At 38.3% G+C, this 18,275-nt stretch overlaps 1 protein-coding gene across 7 annotated transcripts in view; it reads right to left on the bottom strand.

The window, feature by feature from the left end:
- The window catches only part of MEF2A (myocyte enhancer factor 2A), a 91,435-nt gene that overhangs the window by 14,271 nt on the left and 58,889 nt on the right, over positions 1–18,275 (bottom strand). For 4 of the 7 annotated variants that reach the window (XM_064158019.1, XM_064158015.1, XM_064158016.1 and 1 more), the window contains exons 4-7: positions 14,092–14,229; positions 10,983–11,202; positions 10,734–10,793; positions 488–678 (exon numbers count right to left, since the gene is read on the bottom strand). In XM_064158019.1, the coding sequence (XP_064014089.1) occupies positions 488–678; positions 10,734–10,793; positions 10,983–11,202; positions 14,092–14,229 (609 nt within the window). Of the gene's footprint in view, positions 1–487; positions 679–10,733; positions 10,794–10,982; positions 11,203–14,091; positions 14,230–14,294; positions 14,427–18,275 lie in introns of all 7 variants that reach the window. The other 3 variants (XM_064158020.1, XM_064158018.1, XM_064158021.1) reach the window with 2 other exon arrangements.

The following is an 18,275-nucleotide window of genomic DNA, read 5'->3' on the forward strand; positions in this document are numbered from 1 at the left end:
TTTTCTCTCAGACAATCATTACCATCGAAGCTGCATTTTACACCTTACAACCATTATGACCCAGGAGAAACACATAAAAAGTGTCCTTTAGGGCACGTGAATACAATTCACATCACCAAGAAGACAGCCATTTGCTCACAGAATTAACCCTTTGTAAAACCTACATCCTCCAAAACAACAAAGTTCTCAGTACCAAGTCAGTGAGATGTCAAATTGAAGCAACAAAATGCCAGTCAGTCTCTAGGGTTTCATTCTAGCTGCGTTCAGGGCAGGCTGCTATTTTATACTTCCAAACAATTTCTTACAGATTTAACTTTTCCCACGGTAACAACTTCTAACTCACATCTTCCTCAGTGACACTTCAGAATGCAAACACCTTTCTATTACTGTAACCTGTGGAAAGCGGATAAGGTAGATTTGCCCTGTGCACGTGGCCAGAACACGTCCATTTCACAAAGCCAGTCAGACAACTAATCTTTGAACTTACCAGTGGTGGCATCATGCCCTTGCTGGAGGGTGGGATGACAACACGGAGGTCAGGTTTGCGATTGTTCATTCCCAGATTACCTCCTCCAGGTGGAGGTGGAGACTTTGTAGGCATGACTTTGCCTAAGCCATTCCCACCACCAGTAGTTCCAAGTAGACTTGGTGAAGCTCGAGAATTCACAAAGCCATTTCCTGGAAAGAAACGCAAACAGACCGTTAGGACTGAAGCAGCAACACAGGCTTTTGGTGCACAAGAAATATTCCACCACTGGTACTTCTGTAAAGCTTCCAGTAACAAAACTTCTCACAGGAGATGCAGTATTGAACAACTGAACAAACAAAAACCGCTCTCAACAGAAGATCAATATGTAGAGGTAGTATCATCTCAAGGACACACTGTGGCAGCTTAAACGCTGAGAAGAGCATATTGCCAAAGAACTGTTTCTAATAACATCTGTTGGGTTTTTTTATTTTGCCCTTTGAAGTTCCTCCAGGCTGAGCTTGCAAAAAGCAGGAGCTTTTGCACATTCTTGCTTCATCCCCACCCCCACACAACATGAATTACACCAAATTGTTGCCTGTGAGAATGAAAATTAGCTCTTAAAGTCTCTATTTCTACAGTGTATTCCTCGAATACCTTCCCTATCTGCAGGATCCCAGTATCTATTCATTAGTAGAATGGTAAAAACTTATCTATATAGTGCCTGATTGGTTTATTTACCAATAATGAGGAGTTATTTACCAGTATTTACCAATAATGAGGAGATACTTACCAGTATTTACCAATAATGAGGAGAACAAATCCTTTCCCTGCAAATTCATTCCAAGTTCTGGACACAGATACACATGCCCTTTATGTTCATCAATTTATTTTTACACAGGCCCTCTTCCACATGAATTCTACTTAGAATGAGTATGAGGAGTAGACCAGTCAAAGCCTACAGGACCCAGCTTCAGCACTGAAATCTCCAAAAGTTGAATTCCCTCAAGATACAGGCCTTAGCTTACACACAAAACAGCCCAGAAAAAAACGAACAGGCAGTGCTGGTATTCTATTTTCCTGTACTGACACAGCAGCAATCGTATAAACCAATACATATTTCTCAGAAAAATGTTAAAGGCACATTCCAATGATTTTATCCTATTTATAGCAACAATTCCCAAAATACACACACCTTATTCAGCTGCAAATGAAGGAAAAAAGAAGTTGTTAAGCACGGTGAATGGTGCAACAGGGAAGCCTATAGTTCACACGACAGAAGTTGTGCACATATGTATAAATAAATACAATCCATAGTAAGATTATTTATACTAACGTTGCAGTTCTGAAAGCAGCCTTTATAGTCACAATTCGAGGAAAAGTCTACTACACAAAGTTGTCTGTGTGGGAAATGCTCTCCTAATAGCCTGTAGCGCCATACTGGCAGGAATTCTGTAGTATTCTAATTTGAATAGGCCCCTATGCCCAATCCAATTTTATTGCATTAAGTACATATTAATCTAAAAGCAATTAAAATAAGAAAGCTGTCAGTGTCACATTCCATCTCCTTCAGCAACATTTGTATGCCTTTACAAGCTTAGCAAGAATGAGCAATAGCATGCATCAGTAACAGCAAAACACTTCATGAAGGTGACTGGTACTGCAGAGACACTCAACTAGTCTATGTTAGGAACCCAGGTGTGAATTCACCAGGATTTTCATGAGGGAGTCTCCTCCATGACTACTACCACAGTCACACAGTGAGGAAATTGCCAAATACAGTCTTCACCTTTTCCTTGTCCCCTACACATGGAACCCTACATAAAATTGCTTTTTTCCATTTCTAAATGGATGCAAAGATTAAAATGAGTAATAACAAAGCTCTTGTGTTCATCTGAAAACAGGCAGCTTTATAGAGGTCTTTTAGGCACAAAGTTATTGCTAAATATTTTTCAAGAAAAGAAAAATTTAAGCAGGTAGAATTTACTGCAGTTTGCAAGCACAGTATCCTTGGTCACATATGGATGAGCAGTAAATTCACAACTGTGAAGCCAGGATCTCAAATTCTGGATTTACTTTCTTTGTGCATTTCCTACTATGCCCAAAGCCTGGCCATACATGGCTGATCTGATAGGTCCCTCGAGTTTTCAAGGTTAACAGAGCAAGGAGGAGTTAGGCCAATTTAGTGCTTTTCTGAAGCATTTGCATGAGAGGTCTGGCATATGGGTTTTTTTGAGAATTATACCCTTCAATCTCAAAAGTTATGGGGAGGAAAGAACAAACAGGGCAGAACAAAGAACAAGCTTATTATGTCAGTGTTCTTCCTTCTGTACTAGAAAAGCACAGCAAAAACTCATTTTGTGATTAAAATATCTACATTCCTCAGCAGAACACAGCAGAGTTTATTGGGATGCTTCCAGGTTAGCAGTAAAGTTTAGTTAAGGTAGCTAAAAACTTGGGTTGGAGCTGAGAATACATGTTAGAGCTAAATATACCCTTGACTACTGGGAGAAAACTAGCCACAGCCAGGTCACACAGCAAAACATCCAGCCAAAAAGGAGAAATTAAGTTCTGTGCTAGCTCTGAGATTCCTGAAGCTGAGACAGTTTTAATAGAAGGGTGGCTTTGTTAAGTGCAGTTATGCATCAGTACCTGCCCACTGTAACGAAGTGTAAACATCAGTTATAGACAGCATACATAGCATCAAGACTGCAGGAGAAATCTTGCACAATAGAGATGGCAAAAATCAAGTGGATTTGGAAACAGATGTGAAGGAGGAAAAAAGTCAGAAAATAGCACTGTTTTTCACCAAATTACATCTGAAAAATTGCTACAGTACCTTCCACTTACAGCTAAAACGCCAGAATATTCAAACAGCTTACTGTTACAAAAAGTCAAGTCTGGGCTTTAATCTAGCAATAAAGAGCATTTTATTACTCACAGGGCTGTCAGCGTTACCTTTCACATGCCAAAGCTGCGGTGCTCTGAGTTGAATTTAAACTCCAGAACAATAACACTCTGTATAAACAATGGAGTTCTGTACAGCATTTTAGCCTATCCTATGATACCATTTCCTGTCCTCTGTTTTCAAGTATTTCAGTAGCTCGTGTGTTAAATCTGGACAGTGTCTTTTTTCCACACCCAATACAGTCATTTCCTGCAGCCCTTATTACAAGGCTGTGCCAGCCTTTCAGCAACATTTCATGCTCTTAGTGGTGCTGTCAAAAACAACAAACTCCTCGCCATTGCCTTCTCTGTGCAATGTCATTCAGCAGCAGAGCACAGCCAGAACATTTGTTCTGACAAAAGGCTTGCTTCTTAAAAAGAGTGCTTAGAAAAAAAATATATATTGAGAAGGAGAGAAACAAAAAATGTTGTGTGCAATACTCTAGGTATTAATCCAATTGTAGCCCTTTGTTATAAATAGCAAGCACTGAACGTTTAGCAAACACTGGAGTATCTCTATTGATTATTTGAAGACTCATGCTGGGGCTGCGATAAGGCTGTAGAATATTCATTTTTAATGTGAAACTCAAAGCCTTTTTTCCTGCTAATAATCTAATAAGAAAATCGAATTACAAGTTAAGAGTGAAAGGATAACTAAAAGCATGGTATTTCTTAGAGTAAGGTCAGGAGCCAGAAAAAGATAATGATTACAGGATGATGCAACTATGCGGCACTTTGCCAAACCGAGGCTTTAATAACCACATAATGGTTACTATTTTGTATGATACAAAAATGCTACTATTTTGTATGATACAAAAATTGTATCTACCCACCCACTAGAGATCTTCTCCAAAGACAGTTATGATAAAACCCACTTTCAACCTGAAAAATGGAAAGGGAACCTCAAATCCTCCCTAAGTGTAAATTAAGACCACTGGGTTTACTTTCATACGAGGAGTTTTACTGAACTCTAATTCTGTTAAGCAGACCACAAAAGCATGTTGGAAACACTTCTTTAGAAAACAGACAGCAATGCAAAGATCATCAGCTTCCAACTATATGAATCACAATTTAAGCAGATTTTATCATAACAAACATTGCCAATGCACACTAGCCTACTTCTTGGTTTAGTCAGAAAACGTTTGAATTTGAAGGAATGTCTTTTCCAAAGCTAAACGTTGAAACCCACCCATTTTAACCACTGTGTATTCTGCCTTCAGAAACGTAATATGGCTTAATCTCATTTATTGTCCTGCAGCACAAGACGTAGCATTCGATTACATGAGACAGACTCATATTTCACTGTATAAATCACATCAGCTGAAACAATGAACACACGTGGCTGGAAAGTACTCTGTGTACTTCATACTACTCAAGGAATAAATTACACTCATTGATGCCATCAATCTCTTTTTGTGGTTCACCTTTGGAGAAACTGAACAGTTACAATTTTGGAAAATAATTGTGGGCAAGCAGCTAAGCAAGGTAAGAAAAGCAGAACAGCAGCTGTAAATAAACATACATGCCTCAGATGACATCAGACAACCCAAAAAATGCCATTAATTAGAAGTAAACTGAAAATGGTATTTGTAGTTAGCCCACAAATTACTAAACAAATAGAAGGTATGATAAAAAAAAAATCTACTGAAGAAAAATATTTACATGTAGGACCCTGAGGCAGAGGGGAGCACACTGGAAGTAAATCCAGCAGTAGCATTTCTTTGTGCATTAGTTGCTGAATTTGTCTGCCCCTTTTTTCTCTTTTTGTATGACAGCTTTAAGAAGAAATTCAAATGAAAAAGCAAAACAAAGCAAAAAACAAATGAGCATATGCGCTTCGTACCATTTTCAGTTCTGTAGAGAAATCACTGCTGATTCTACCTTCATTTCAAAAGGCCTCTGCTAGCTTGGGAAAGAATTCATTAGAAAAATCTCAAAGAAGCTGAAATAAATTTGTTTCTACTCATCTTTACAAATCAATACTTCAGATAATACTACGATTAAATGAAAATGTACTTTTGACAGTAAAAGAAGATACTGAAAAACACCCAACATGTGAGATTTGCACTTCTAAGGCAGAACTTGAGATATTAAAATGAAGCAAAAATAAAGAGACATGACTAAGTGTCAAGGGAATGCTTACTCATGTTACAAAACCAAAAAAACCTCTCATTTCCCAGGTTGCTGGAAAAAAAAATGCCTCAAGCTACATAAAAGGAGCAAAAATTTTCAAGGTTGTTTAGAATGTAAATGGACTTTCTTCAAGACAAGGGTTGTTATTCAGAATGCAGCAGCAAACCCTTCAAAAAGCACACTGCTTTTGTATCTAAATGTTATTAACTTCAGGTGAAACAGCAGTAGTGGCAATCGGATGCCTTTTAGGTCTTTCGTCAACTGAAGAATTTGTAGTTAATGAAGTCAGAATTCTACTTTCTGCCCTTGCTGATTTCTCTGTATCTATACAGAGCCAACATAAAGCATGGTAAAGAACAGATAACAGAATCAGTATGTTTTAGAGTACCTGAAGATGTGTGGCAGTGCAGCCTAGGCAAGATAACACTATGAAAACGTGGAGACTTCACACACACAAATAAACTGCAATACTTAAATTCAGTTGAGAGATTAATGATTTGTTGTGTATGTGGCAAATTCTAACCAGAATTGTTTTGCACCTCTTACATAAATAAAACAACATACCAAAAGTGAACTGAAAGGTAAGGGTAGTTCAGGAGCTAAACTGACCCCATGTGGATGGGCGCTTTCCAAGAAGAGATTGCTACAATCTCGCAAGCCCAACAAACCCAAACACTCTCTTCTACATAGTTTTCACACATTGACAGTGACCAGCAAAAGAAAAGGGTTCAGCTTGCACCCTGTAAAAGAGCTGTCTACAGTCAGCTTCCAGTACTGTTTCCTTGAGAAGAACTTATAAACTCTAAGAGTAAATAGGCATGGTTCTGGTATCCCTCAATTTCTTTGCAGAAGGATAAAACCCTGGCTATTGTATTTACCTATGTAACCCTGAAGATGACTGCAATGCAAAACATTACGCCAGTCCTACTGACATGGCAAATCCAGAACCTTTGTCCACTGGATTTAGCATCATTTGAACATACCTTCAAGTCAAATCCCTCTCACTACAAGCTAGGAAGGGAGGAGCTCTCTCTAGTGAAAGACCACCTGTGACAGATACCACCTGTCACACTGCAGAGGAAGTGCAGCACATTAGAAATGCCACCAGTAACATACAACCTTAAGCAGGAACATGCTCCAGGTTTACTGTCTACATCAATCAAGCAGGTACCAAGCTGTTGAGCTGATGCTGGTGAGTTTGAGAGTGGGAGTGGAGGAAGAAGAAAATGTGTTTTCGTAAGGAAGGAGCTGATAGCATCAATCCAGTTTCAATAAAAATTCCTGCAAGAGGTATCATTTTCTAGAGTTCTGTAGATACTTCTCATGGGGGCTTCTCTTTGATTAGACAAAACAACATTAATAGCACATGTGCACAGAAAGCTGTTTTGAAGTCTTCTGGTGTACTTTTAAGAACTGCAACATATTAGCCACTTGACTCTGGCTTGTGAAAGACAAAAATTATTTTATTCTCAAATATACAGAAGAAGTTCTCCACATCAGCCAGGGCCTCAAGACAAAGGGAACCATTCACGGGTGTGGCTTTTCATAGTTCTCAGTCTTGATCCCTTTCTGGCAATATGCAAGCAGTCTGCAGGTGCGTGCGAGCTGTCAGCTGTACCTCTGCATAATCCTTCCTGAGGCCAGGATAAAAGATCACACATGATCTGGACTGGCTTTTAATAGAGATTCAACAGCTCACAAGACACGGCTTTTCAAGCAGGTATATCCTTCAGCTCTACTCAAAGAGACAGAACATCCCTGAGCTATTTCACATTCTCAGAATCTGAAGATGCAAGACATTAGAGAAGACACAGCTCTGGAATAAAGAGGAGAAATGCAGTACTCAAGATGACCAGATCTTTCTTATCCATTCTCCTGATAAAATTGTAAGAAGAAAGAATTTCACAGATTAACTAGATCCTTAATCTGCATTAGTGATCAGAAAGGTTACTTCACTGACAAAGAAATGTCTACAATATATTGCGTCCTTGTGAGATCATAAAGAACCTTGACTTTCAAAAATGCCTTCAAAAATCACCTAGGGCTGGGAAGAACTTAAGGAACTCATCTCAGTGCAAAGGACTCAGGGTTTATGTTTTTTATGCAGGCTCAGTGATGAACATGAACTCAGATCCTTTACGTGGGTCTAGCTCAGTATCACAGGTAAGAGGTATTACAAAAAAAAGTAGAGAGTGGGTTTAAGTGGTAACTCTTTTGAGACTTTCTGATTCTTAGAATCCTTAGGGACTGGACAGCTTAGTGGACGTGCACTTCATTGTCCATCTCCAGATGATTCAAAGTACAATGCCAAAACTACTGGAACATAGCAAAGAGGAGAAATGTGAAGGTGATCCATCCATCAAGTCCTTTCAGCTCAATGTCAAAACCTCTCCCCTGTATGTGGGTATTCAAAACAAGTGAGACTACAGTTTGCCTAATTAAAACCCCAGGCTTTTGAAAGGAGTAACAGACACACAGCATGGGCTCAAGCCAGGATGCTTCTGAGAACAGACAGTAAGTTGCATACATCCTGGTAATCCAAGTCTCTTGAAGCACATGAGATGTTCAGCACAGACTGATCAGGGTTTAACCCCGACTAGGGGCAACAGTATCATAAAAATTCTCTCCCCTAAACATTTCATCTAATTATCAGAAAAAATAAATTAGTTCAAAAGCAAACACTGTCATGATGCCAGACAGTCTTCCCCTCAAAACTGATACACTTGCCAAGTAAAATTTTTCAGCAAATGCTTTTTATGTGGTAGGTAACATTTTAAAATATTACAAAATAAAACTGCTTTTTCAGAGTTATGACAGCTGCATGTGAATTAAGCTCTTGATATTATAAAATGGTCACAAATTTTTCTGTTCTGGACATTAAAAGCCACCTACCAATCTTTGCTACAACAGGCAGATATTTTTACTCAGTTATTTTCCACTGAAAAACTGTTAAGTTGGCAGATTGACTGCTAAAGCAAATCATATCTATTCAAATCAAGTTCCACAGGACGTGAGAAAAAGACTCATCTGAACTAAATATGAGCCATTTTATGCAACATTTGTGTTTGAACTTGGTCCCAACTATGCAAAATAACCTTTATTTGCTTTTTACTGAGACTAAAAGGTGTATGAGCATCTTTCAATAAAATGAGAACAAGCTTCCAACTTGTCAACGTCAGGTAAGACTTGGGTTTTTCCCTTTGTCTGTAAGGGAGTATCTGTGACTATGGGTCTGCCAGCCCTTCATCTTTATCTCTGAAACCTGTCCTATAAACTGTGAGCTGCACACTTGACATGTCACCTTTCACAAATATAGCCACAGGAGAATGGTTCATTCCTGCAAAGTTCAAGGGATTTTTTAAAAAGTGAATTCTATAATAAATCTAGAAAGAAACTAAAGCCATTGTCGTCTGCAGACATAATTAACTTGATATACACACTTCAACAGCATCTGTCAAGCTCAAGTTGACAAGTTAGCAGATTGAGAAGATCTGGTTATGTGTGGTTTCTTGATTTTGGTTGCAACTGAGAAGGTTACTCGGCACCTGACAGTATGTAAAAGCAGTCATGCCATATGCTAGTAACGAGTGGAGCTCTAACAACTTAGGGTAATCTGTAGCTTGACATTCTGGTGTTAGTTAAGCACTAGAGTTTCGCTAGAGGTACTTGTTAGAGATGTTCCTCTGCTCCTGCATAGCCACAACTCTTGTATGAAAAAAAATCTTTCTAGAAATGAGTGGGTATATGTATAACATTTTGGGTGCAATGTTCTGGAAAGTAAGAGATAAGTGATGCATTTTGACTTTTCACATAAACTATTAATAAATACAAGGAGGAAAACATTTTACTGTGTTAAATATGTTCAACAAGCTGCTGTAACTGGGTATTTCCACAGTCCAACATTCTATAGCAAGGACTGTGATCAACTGTTTTATTTGCTTATTGAAAGAAGGAGTCTTAAATCTGAGGCTGCTGCTACTAAAGGCTGGTTTTGGAAAAGAGGCCTGAAATGGCCTGATAATAAACTTATTTAGTCCAACAGAAGGAATACTATGGAAATCAGCATCTGACCTCTACAGTTTCTAAAAATAGTAACCTTTTTCAACTGAAGATGTTTCCTTCATTTAAAATCTTGCTTACCAGATGGAAACCACACTTAAATATTTCATATCTTTGCTGCACATAAGCAAAGAATGGATGAAGAGTGAAAAGTCAATCCTGTGCTTTCAGCCTTGTAGTTGCAGCTCTTTTTTATTTATAAATTCAGCTGCCTGGCTTGATCTTCAAAGAACTTTTGCCCAGTTGCCACATGAAGTAGTCAGTAGACAACTACTGAAAGGTCAACAGTTGCTTCTCTAATTCATTGCTCCAAACACATACCAAGCAGAGTTACATGTAATTCCAACCTTCAGTTACCAAGGCACCTCAAGAAATGGAAGTAGTTGAACTGTCATTTGTCCTTCTATAGCAGGATAAATTTCAATGGCTGCCTGTCCTTTATCAGAGTGCTAAATTTTGTTTAGGAGAGGCAAAATACTATTTCATTAAAAAAATGCTGTCATGTTTTTACTGAAGAACAAAAAAATGCTCTGAATTTCATTATTGGCAAGACCTCTCATTTGTTTTTGAAAGAAATTCTGATCATCTTCCAGAATTAAGACAGAACCTAGCTAGCTACTGGCTTCCAAGATTTATAATTAACAAGATACACATGGCAATACAAACAACACAGTCTGTATTTTCTTCATTTTGATTGGCACCACAACCTCTACCAAACATCCAGGTCCTGTGAGTACTAGAATCAAGAACACAGACGAGCTGTCTTTGGTGTGACGGTTGATAAGTGCAACCAATTTCAAGCAAAAGTTAGAAATTTGGTGAATACAAGACCTTTTTCAAGTGTTGCAGTTACACCTTCAGAGAAATACAAAAGCAAGAGCAGCACACTACTACTGAAAGCCGCTAGAATCACAAATGCAAGTACTGCTGAATTGGGAAGGGCATGGCAGTAAAAAATTACATGAATAACGATTGACAAAACTCAACAATTTCATGGCAACTACGAACATGACAACCTTTGTTCCTCCATAGCCACATTTTCAGAGCGAAAACAAGAAACCACTTTTAGGGAACTGTGAAACTAAACTCACAGTGCTCTTTTTCAGCACAGATGTGGTATCACACTTACCAACTGGACTGGTACCAGCTCCATTTGGCACTGTGAGGTCAGTTGTCCCCAGCATTCCACCTAATCAAAGAAGCCATAGCGTTAAATTCACTTGCACTTATTGAAGTATTGCATCATTATGTACTTCAAAACATGAGAAAATGCACTGATGTCATGAAGAACTTATTACCTGGGGGAGGAGAGGGACTGAAGCAGAGGCTTAATTAACTGAGAATATAGAAGAAAAGCACAACAGCACTGAAACCTTACCTGCATTGCCAGTACTTGGTGGTCTCTGTGGGGCCCCAGGTGATACGTTCCGGTGCAGGGTGGTCTGAGGCGGGGACAGCATGGTTGTGTCTGTTAACGAGGAACTGGCTGCCAGTGATGGGGATACGAGAGAACTCCCTGGGTTACTGTAGGTTAAAGTGTTGGGATTGGACACTGGAACCGTAACCGACATCGAGAAGTTCTGAGCAGGCAAGCCAGGCTGGAGGAAAGAAGACGAGGAACACACACAAGACTAGATTAGTATTGATTCTGAAGGAATAGCACATTATAAAAATACACATTAAGGTTTGCCAAAAATTACTGAGGTTTAAAAAAAACAAGAGAGTTAATCATGTTAGTTTTTAAACCATATTAAAACATCCATTTGTCATATAGTGTTAAATCCTTATGCATCATATAAATACAGTCCCAAAACAATGACACAAATTTCTGAAATACTGGAAGGTCAAATACAAAACCTGGAGATAGTCACAAGGTCAACAATACAACAGATTGCCCAGTTAATTTGGATTATGACAAAGCAATGACAAGCAAAACATGTCTGTAAATCAATGAACTGTGATACCTTCAGAACATAAGCATAAACATGCACATTATACAAGTCAGTTGTTACACACAAAAAAAAGTTAGTAAATACATTTTCTGTTGATAACCTTCATAGAACATTGCTACTCAGCTCTAAAACCATTTTTTTCAACAGACTTAAACAAAAATAAAAGAGATCTTTAGAAATTCACTAAGTTCACTAATTTGGATTGCAGCATTTCATTTGTCGTTATTCCGAGCTGTGTTGTACAAAACTCTGCATAGACAACCACTCTCTCTTTTTGTCAAACCTCATTTTCTGCAGTTCTAATTTTTCTAGCATTATTTAAAAGGCAGCCATCTCTCTGAAGTATATACATTTGTTATTCAACAACAATTTGAATCAAAAGCTTAGAAGCCTGTCCATCTATGGTACTCATGCGGTTATGACTAACTTCTTTGGCCTTCGTCTCATTCCTATCCTTTGACAGTGATGAGTTTCTGAAATCACATCAGAGGGACTTTTTTCTTTCACAACCATTGTAATTGCTGGAAACAAATCCATGACAGGTACAATTTCAGGGCGAAATTTCAGTAGTATTTAGTGACAGAATAGAGGCAAGAGTTTGGATTTAGAGGCCAAATGCAGATCGTAAACATTCATGATCTAGCAAGTGTACCTAAAAAGATCCACTTTAGTGATGTGCAGCTAAAAGATTTACTCAGAATGATCCATATATGCAACAGCATTAGAAGCACAACAGTAAGTATTCTAATTAAAAGAGCAGAATACTTTTTCTACAAGGAACAAAATCTCTTACTATTGAGAGCCAATGACAGTGTCCCTACTGAAGCATTCTAAGAATAATTATCAATTTTTGGCACTGATGGAAGGAAAAAGTAATGAAGCATAGCGACGTAATGCTAGCAAATCATTCACAGTATCTAACTCATGACAAGCTGTACTGTATTTGTTTTCAGAGGAAATTACTTCAAAAAAGTGGTTCAGCATCTACAGAAAAAGGTTGTTTTTAAACAACACACTGTTGAGTAACTCAAACTAAACTTGAAATACCTGAAGTACGCTTAAAACAATTCTAAAAGCTGACAGTTGGAACATTTTTTCAGGAGGTTTCTCAATATAGAACTAATAAATGACAGCTTCCCCCCCACACCTTACAATAAAGGCTGCCTCTGCCCATCTATGGCACTCATTTGGTTATGACTGAATACTTCATGCTTTGCCTCATTCCTAGCCTTTGAAGTAATGAACACACTAGAACAAAAGCAACTATGTTCTTATACAGACCTCTAAGTACTGCAAATTGAACCGTAACAGGTCTGATTTGAGCTCTAAATACAGAGCTATACAGCTAAAACAAAAATCACGTTGCCTTTTCCATTTACACTTGTCCACAAACAATTTAGGCTGCTCATGAAGGACCTGCAGACAATTAAGGGAAAGCAACTGAGCTATAACATACTAAGAGAAGAGGCCTGGAGATGTCTCCACACAGAAATGCTGGCTACCAAAAGCTTCAAAACAAAGCAAGAAGAAAGCACATTCAGCAAGTTCTTTTTACTTGAATGCACCCGAAGAGGTGAGGTTGGTGTCATGACTCATTTTGCTGGTAAATCCACAGAGATGGCCTTCTTGCTCTCAACAATGAGTAAGTTCTAAGTTTCAACAAGCCATCTGGGGACACCCTTTTTGATTGCCCCAAGGTCTGTACAAATTGCCCTAGCCAAGCCATTTACTTTAACTGTTGCAAGATTTGCAACCTTAAACTCATATGTTGTGGCAGAGCTCTGCATAAGGAAAATAATTCCCTTGTAATACTCATCATAAATTGCTTTTTGCAGATGGAAATTAAATGTCATCGTGTACTCCTCTATGAAAAACATGCAAAATTTACCCTGCTCTTTTCCCCAAACTTCTTGAGTGCCAGAGCCAAGTGAATTACAGCTGCACACAGGTTAAGCACTTGGCACTTGCTGCTTTTCAAAGCAGCAGCTTTCATAAATTTCAACATGAGTAAGACAGTGAACTTTTGAGGCTCCTGATGTGTACCAGTCTTCATCTTTAAAGATCTAAACACCTTTCTACATCCAGTCTTCAGCATAATAAATTCCACTGATTTGATGACAAAAGTAATTCAATTCTATTTGCTTGACTTCATACTGTAAAATCTTCATCAACAACGAGCTACAAGATGTAAATAAACTATTCAACATCCCAGGACAAAAATCTATCTTTACAAGAGTATTTCAGGTAGGACTAGGCAAAGCAGCCAGTCTCCTGAAATTTAGAAATGTCACTTCATATTCACAGGGTATGAAAACCTGAGTGCAAAAAAAGAAACTGGAGATGTATCTTTATTTTTCCAAGATAAGATATGTTTTAGAAAGATCAAGTAATAATATCTCATTTTCCCCTCAGAAACACGTACTTCCTTCTCAACCATGACATCCTCTTGTCTTTGCAGTGGGTTTCAGTGGTAATCAAACACCATGGAAATTCTCATGCATGTAATAGAAGCACAAACCATACTTTAGTACTCACTGCGATTTTATGATTCCGCATCATATTATCAAACTCTTCATTTATTTTTTTATATTTTTCTTCTGTATGTGGCGTGAGCACATATGAAGTGTCAGGGTCCGGGCTGTCGCACCCTCTGTGTTCCTTCTTGTTCAGAGCCTAAACGATGAAGTTAATAAAAAGGATCAACAAATAAAAAGTAGAGATAAAATAAAAGTACTTACAGGGCCTCGCTTGAAAATAAAATCACTATCTTCATTTAGTTTGCTGAATCTGTCCTCCGATAGTGGACTGTGCTCAAAGTAATCGTCAGCATCAGGGCTCTCACAACCATTAAGGCCTTTCTTTCTTAAGGTCTGAAATACAATTGGAAAATTCACATACAAATCATACTAACTTGCCAAGAAGTTTCGTACACTACTGAATCATTCAGAGCCCCTGAAACTACACGAAATTTTCACAGACAAAACTCACTGTTCAACAGACAAGCTTAGTCTTTCAAAATAGTGGCATAGTACACAAAGAGAAAAGGTTCATTCAGAGGCACAGGAGATCAACCTGCAACCATTTCACCCCTCCAGTGCTCTGCACAAAATCAGTTTTAGATTCTAGTTGACAGAGTAAAGTTGCCTGACATACAAGAAACACTCAAAGCCTATAGTGAAGGAGTTAATCACTGCTAATTAAAAGCCAGTTTACTGGATCTTTAATAGGCTAATTTCAGTGTCCCAACTTAAACATTAACATTTTATACTGCATACAGTTAAACTGAGAAACACAGTGGCTAAGGCATTAAATCAAATTCAACAATTGCAGTACATGAACATATGTAACACTTGGTTTCAGTAATCTAAAAAGACAGGATTTTCCTGTACTTCTGCCATCCTGCAAAACAAGAACTGCAAAAAGAAGTTACATAATCCCTCTCTAAAATTACTTAGTTTGCTAAATATATGGGTTTTTTTTTTTTCAGACTCCTTTGGACGAATTTGATGCAACTGCTTTATTGGGCTACTTCCTGTTTTCTGATGGAGAATTCACATCAACATCCCCTGGAAAAAAAAACACCAAACTTGTCCACAGCCTAGGCATTACAAATAAACTACTGAAAGGAAGGATGTGAAACTACAAGCTTTTAAAGAAATTTACATTCCTTGTTGTTTGGTGTTTTTTTTCCACCGTTACACAATCAGAAATCCTTCTTTGCAAGTTCTCATTTAAAACAAAATATATTTTAAAAGATTACCTGTATAAAAACTGCTACTAGGTTCAAAAAGTTTCAAAAGGAAAGCATGGTAATTTTTTCTAACAAGAACACATCACCAATACATAAGAGAACAACAGAACTAGACAGGCATGAAGGGAGTTGTGTGTTTGGTTTTTTTTGTGAGAAATTCTCTACATTCTATGAGTTTAATACTAAAAAAATTATAAGATTCAAAACCTGCAAACTGATGTTCTCAGCACCACAAAGAAATTGCATTTGTTTTTGCCATAGAAGCTGTGTTTCTATAACACACTGAATATTAGATTAAAAAATAAAATACATCTATGTAGACTGTAGGACTCATCATTTTTCCCAAAGTGCTAGCAACTCGTTTTAATACAATAAAAAAGACAAGAGCTGTTCTCACTACTCATCTACATATATGCAAATTACTGCCTGTTTCTACTTCAATTTTAAAGCAGTACTTGAAAATTCAATGACACCAGCTGAAATTCTTTAATATCACAGGTCACCATACGCTATAATTCCTTCTCAAGTTTCTTGGCTTGCTCTGCGTATCCCACACAGTATCTGGAACTCCCACAAAAATGTAGTCACTAAATCAGCATATGGGGAAAACAGGTGTAGGTTCCTCCAACACCTGTCACAGCACTGATCCTGCTCTTCTAACCAATCAGCTGGACATGTATAGGGACTTGGCCATACAAGGGCCGGCTGCTCGGCCTCTCAAGGTCGGAGCCTCTTATCCCTCTCCCAGCCCTTCCTAACAAGTCAGCCTGCCAGTCTTCTACACTTTGATATCAGTAGGGGAAAAGTTAACACTGTATAATCTGGATTACACTTAACCCCTGCAACCCACAGAATTCTGGAAATAGAATCCCAGTCCATCTTTACATGGCAGCTAGCGTCAACACGTTTAAGCACTGTCCATGAGACAATTAGGAGCCGTATTTAGATACTGTAAGATCTTGCAAGAAATCCACATTATCTGGTTCTCCTCCTTTGATAAATGCATTAGAGCACTTCTAAGTACTGTAGCACAAGATATTCATTAGTGCTCCTTTCAATATTCTAAAACAATCAAGCAAAAGCTTTTAAGTGTCATGCTGCCAATTCACCCTCCCAAATCTCTCTGAAAACTAGACTCAAAGTTCTGCCATAAAGGAAGACATTTTAGTTAAACATAAAACTGCATCCTTCCTCTTGGAAACTGTTGTTTTTATTTTTTATAACAATAGGGTTAACTCTGCTTTGACTCATGAGGAAGGAAAATGCCTCAGTATCTCCCGTTTCAGATTCTGGAAACTGTCACTCCAGATGGGGTTCCTGTCATTGTGGAAGGATTTAAGCCACGGCTCACTGTTACAGATAGTAAGTCTGGGTCTGATATCCAAAGCTCTGTCTCCTTATCACTAAAACATGAACTGCCACTTTGAGGACCTAACCATAAAAAGACTGCCAACTTTATCATTGCCCAGTAACAAGAGTAAAACATTTCTGCTCGGCAGCTCGTCCGAACAAGCGGAATGCTGCAATCTGTTCACACGGGCGGGCGAAGCCGATGCGAGCCAGCCCAGCCTCGGCTTTCTCACCGGCTGCAGAGCGAGACGCGATAAGAGGCTCCTGCTGAAGGGAAAACAAGGCAGGCACGACTGCTGGGAATCGCGGTGGGGACACAGGAAAACCAAACAAGTGCTGACCCCGCCCTCCAGAACCTCTACATCTAAAATTTGATACTTCTTCCATGAATGTAAACAACTCACACACCCCCACTGGGCTATTTCCAAGACATCAGCATCATGGAAATGGAAATTTTATTAACTCTGAAGAGTGAGATAGAGGGGGAAAAAACCCAAACAACAGCAAACCAAAACAGTTAGCGAGACCGTGTAATATTCGTACAACAGAGGGTTCCTCTTTCTCTGCTGCAATACAGCAGTTTGTTTAGGAAAAAAAATAAATCAGACTTTGCAGTTAAAACCAATAACTGTAAGTTTTCTTACTACGAACAGAAGGAAAAAGAACATTAAATCTCGAGTTTTGCTATTGGGTGCTCACAGCAATTACCTTCCAGTGTTAAGCCTTGCTTTCCAGATTATCTAAGGGAACGTGTAGCCTTTGGAGTTAATCTGTATTATTTTCCACTTCCTCTAAGACTTAGCCAAAATTACTGGAAATTGTTCCAACATGTTTGCCAACAGACTGCACTGTGCCTTCAGTAACCGAGGTTGTACGGCTTTGATATTAGACTGGATTAACTCACTGATGAGAGTAAAGGAGTGATTCTTGTCAAAAGATTATGCTAAATATTTATCAGGAACATAGGCAGGTACCAATTAAAAAAAAAAGAGAATGAAACAAAGACAACAACAGAGCTGTGACAAACAAAGCCACTATGCAACTGTTCCAGACAGCTCTGATCATATTGATATTGCAAAATGGCCCAGAGGTTTTAAACTGCTTTTGTTCTACTGTGTAAAACTAAAAATATGCACATATTCTGATTACTGGTAAATTAGCTTTTTAATGGCAGAGCTTAGAAAACACTGTATGAGAACGGCTGGGCTAGCTACGACAAGTTTAAATATTACATTCAAGCACATGGTACATGGGCCCAAATATTTCCCTCAACTTCCCCACACTATGCAAAGTACTTTTTAATTGCACTAGGTTTTGCTAATTTAAGAAAAGAATCATGCTTTGGCAGGAAACATCTAAGGAACAGAAGAAGGGTTTCATGCAAAACAACAAGAAAAAAAATTAGTTCTTTTCTACAATTCAATATGAATTTTACTGAAGCAGGTAATACAGATACCAAAGAGTACCAAAAAAATAGGTTACTTATTGTATGATCCATGTGGAAGTAAAGACGATATTCAACCATCACAATGTAATTATCTTAGCATAAGCTTCCTTCCACAAAATCCAACAGAGAAACATGAAATGCAAAAGCCTTAAGCCTGCTGAGACTCCAAAG

This window comes from Pogoniulus pusillus, chromosome 17 (assembly GCF_015220805.1).
Source record: "Pogoniulus pusillus isolate bPogPus1 chromosome 17, bPogPus1.pri, whole genome shotgun sequence".
NCBI lineage: Eukaryota > Metazoa > Chordata > Aves > Piciformes > Lybiidae > Pogoniulus > Pogoniulus pusillus.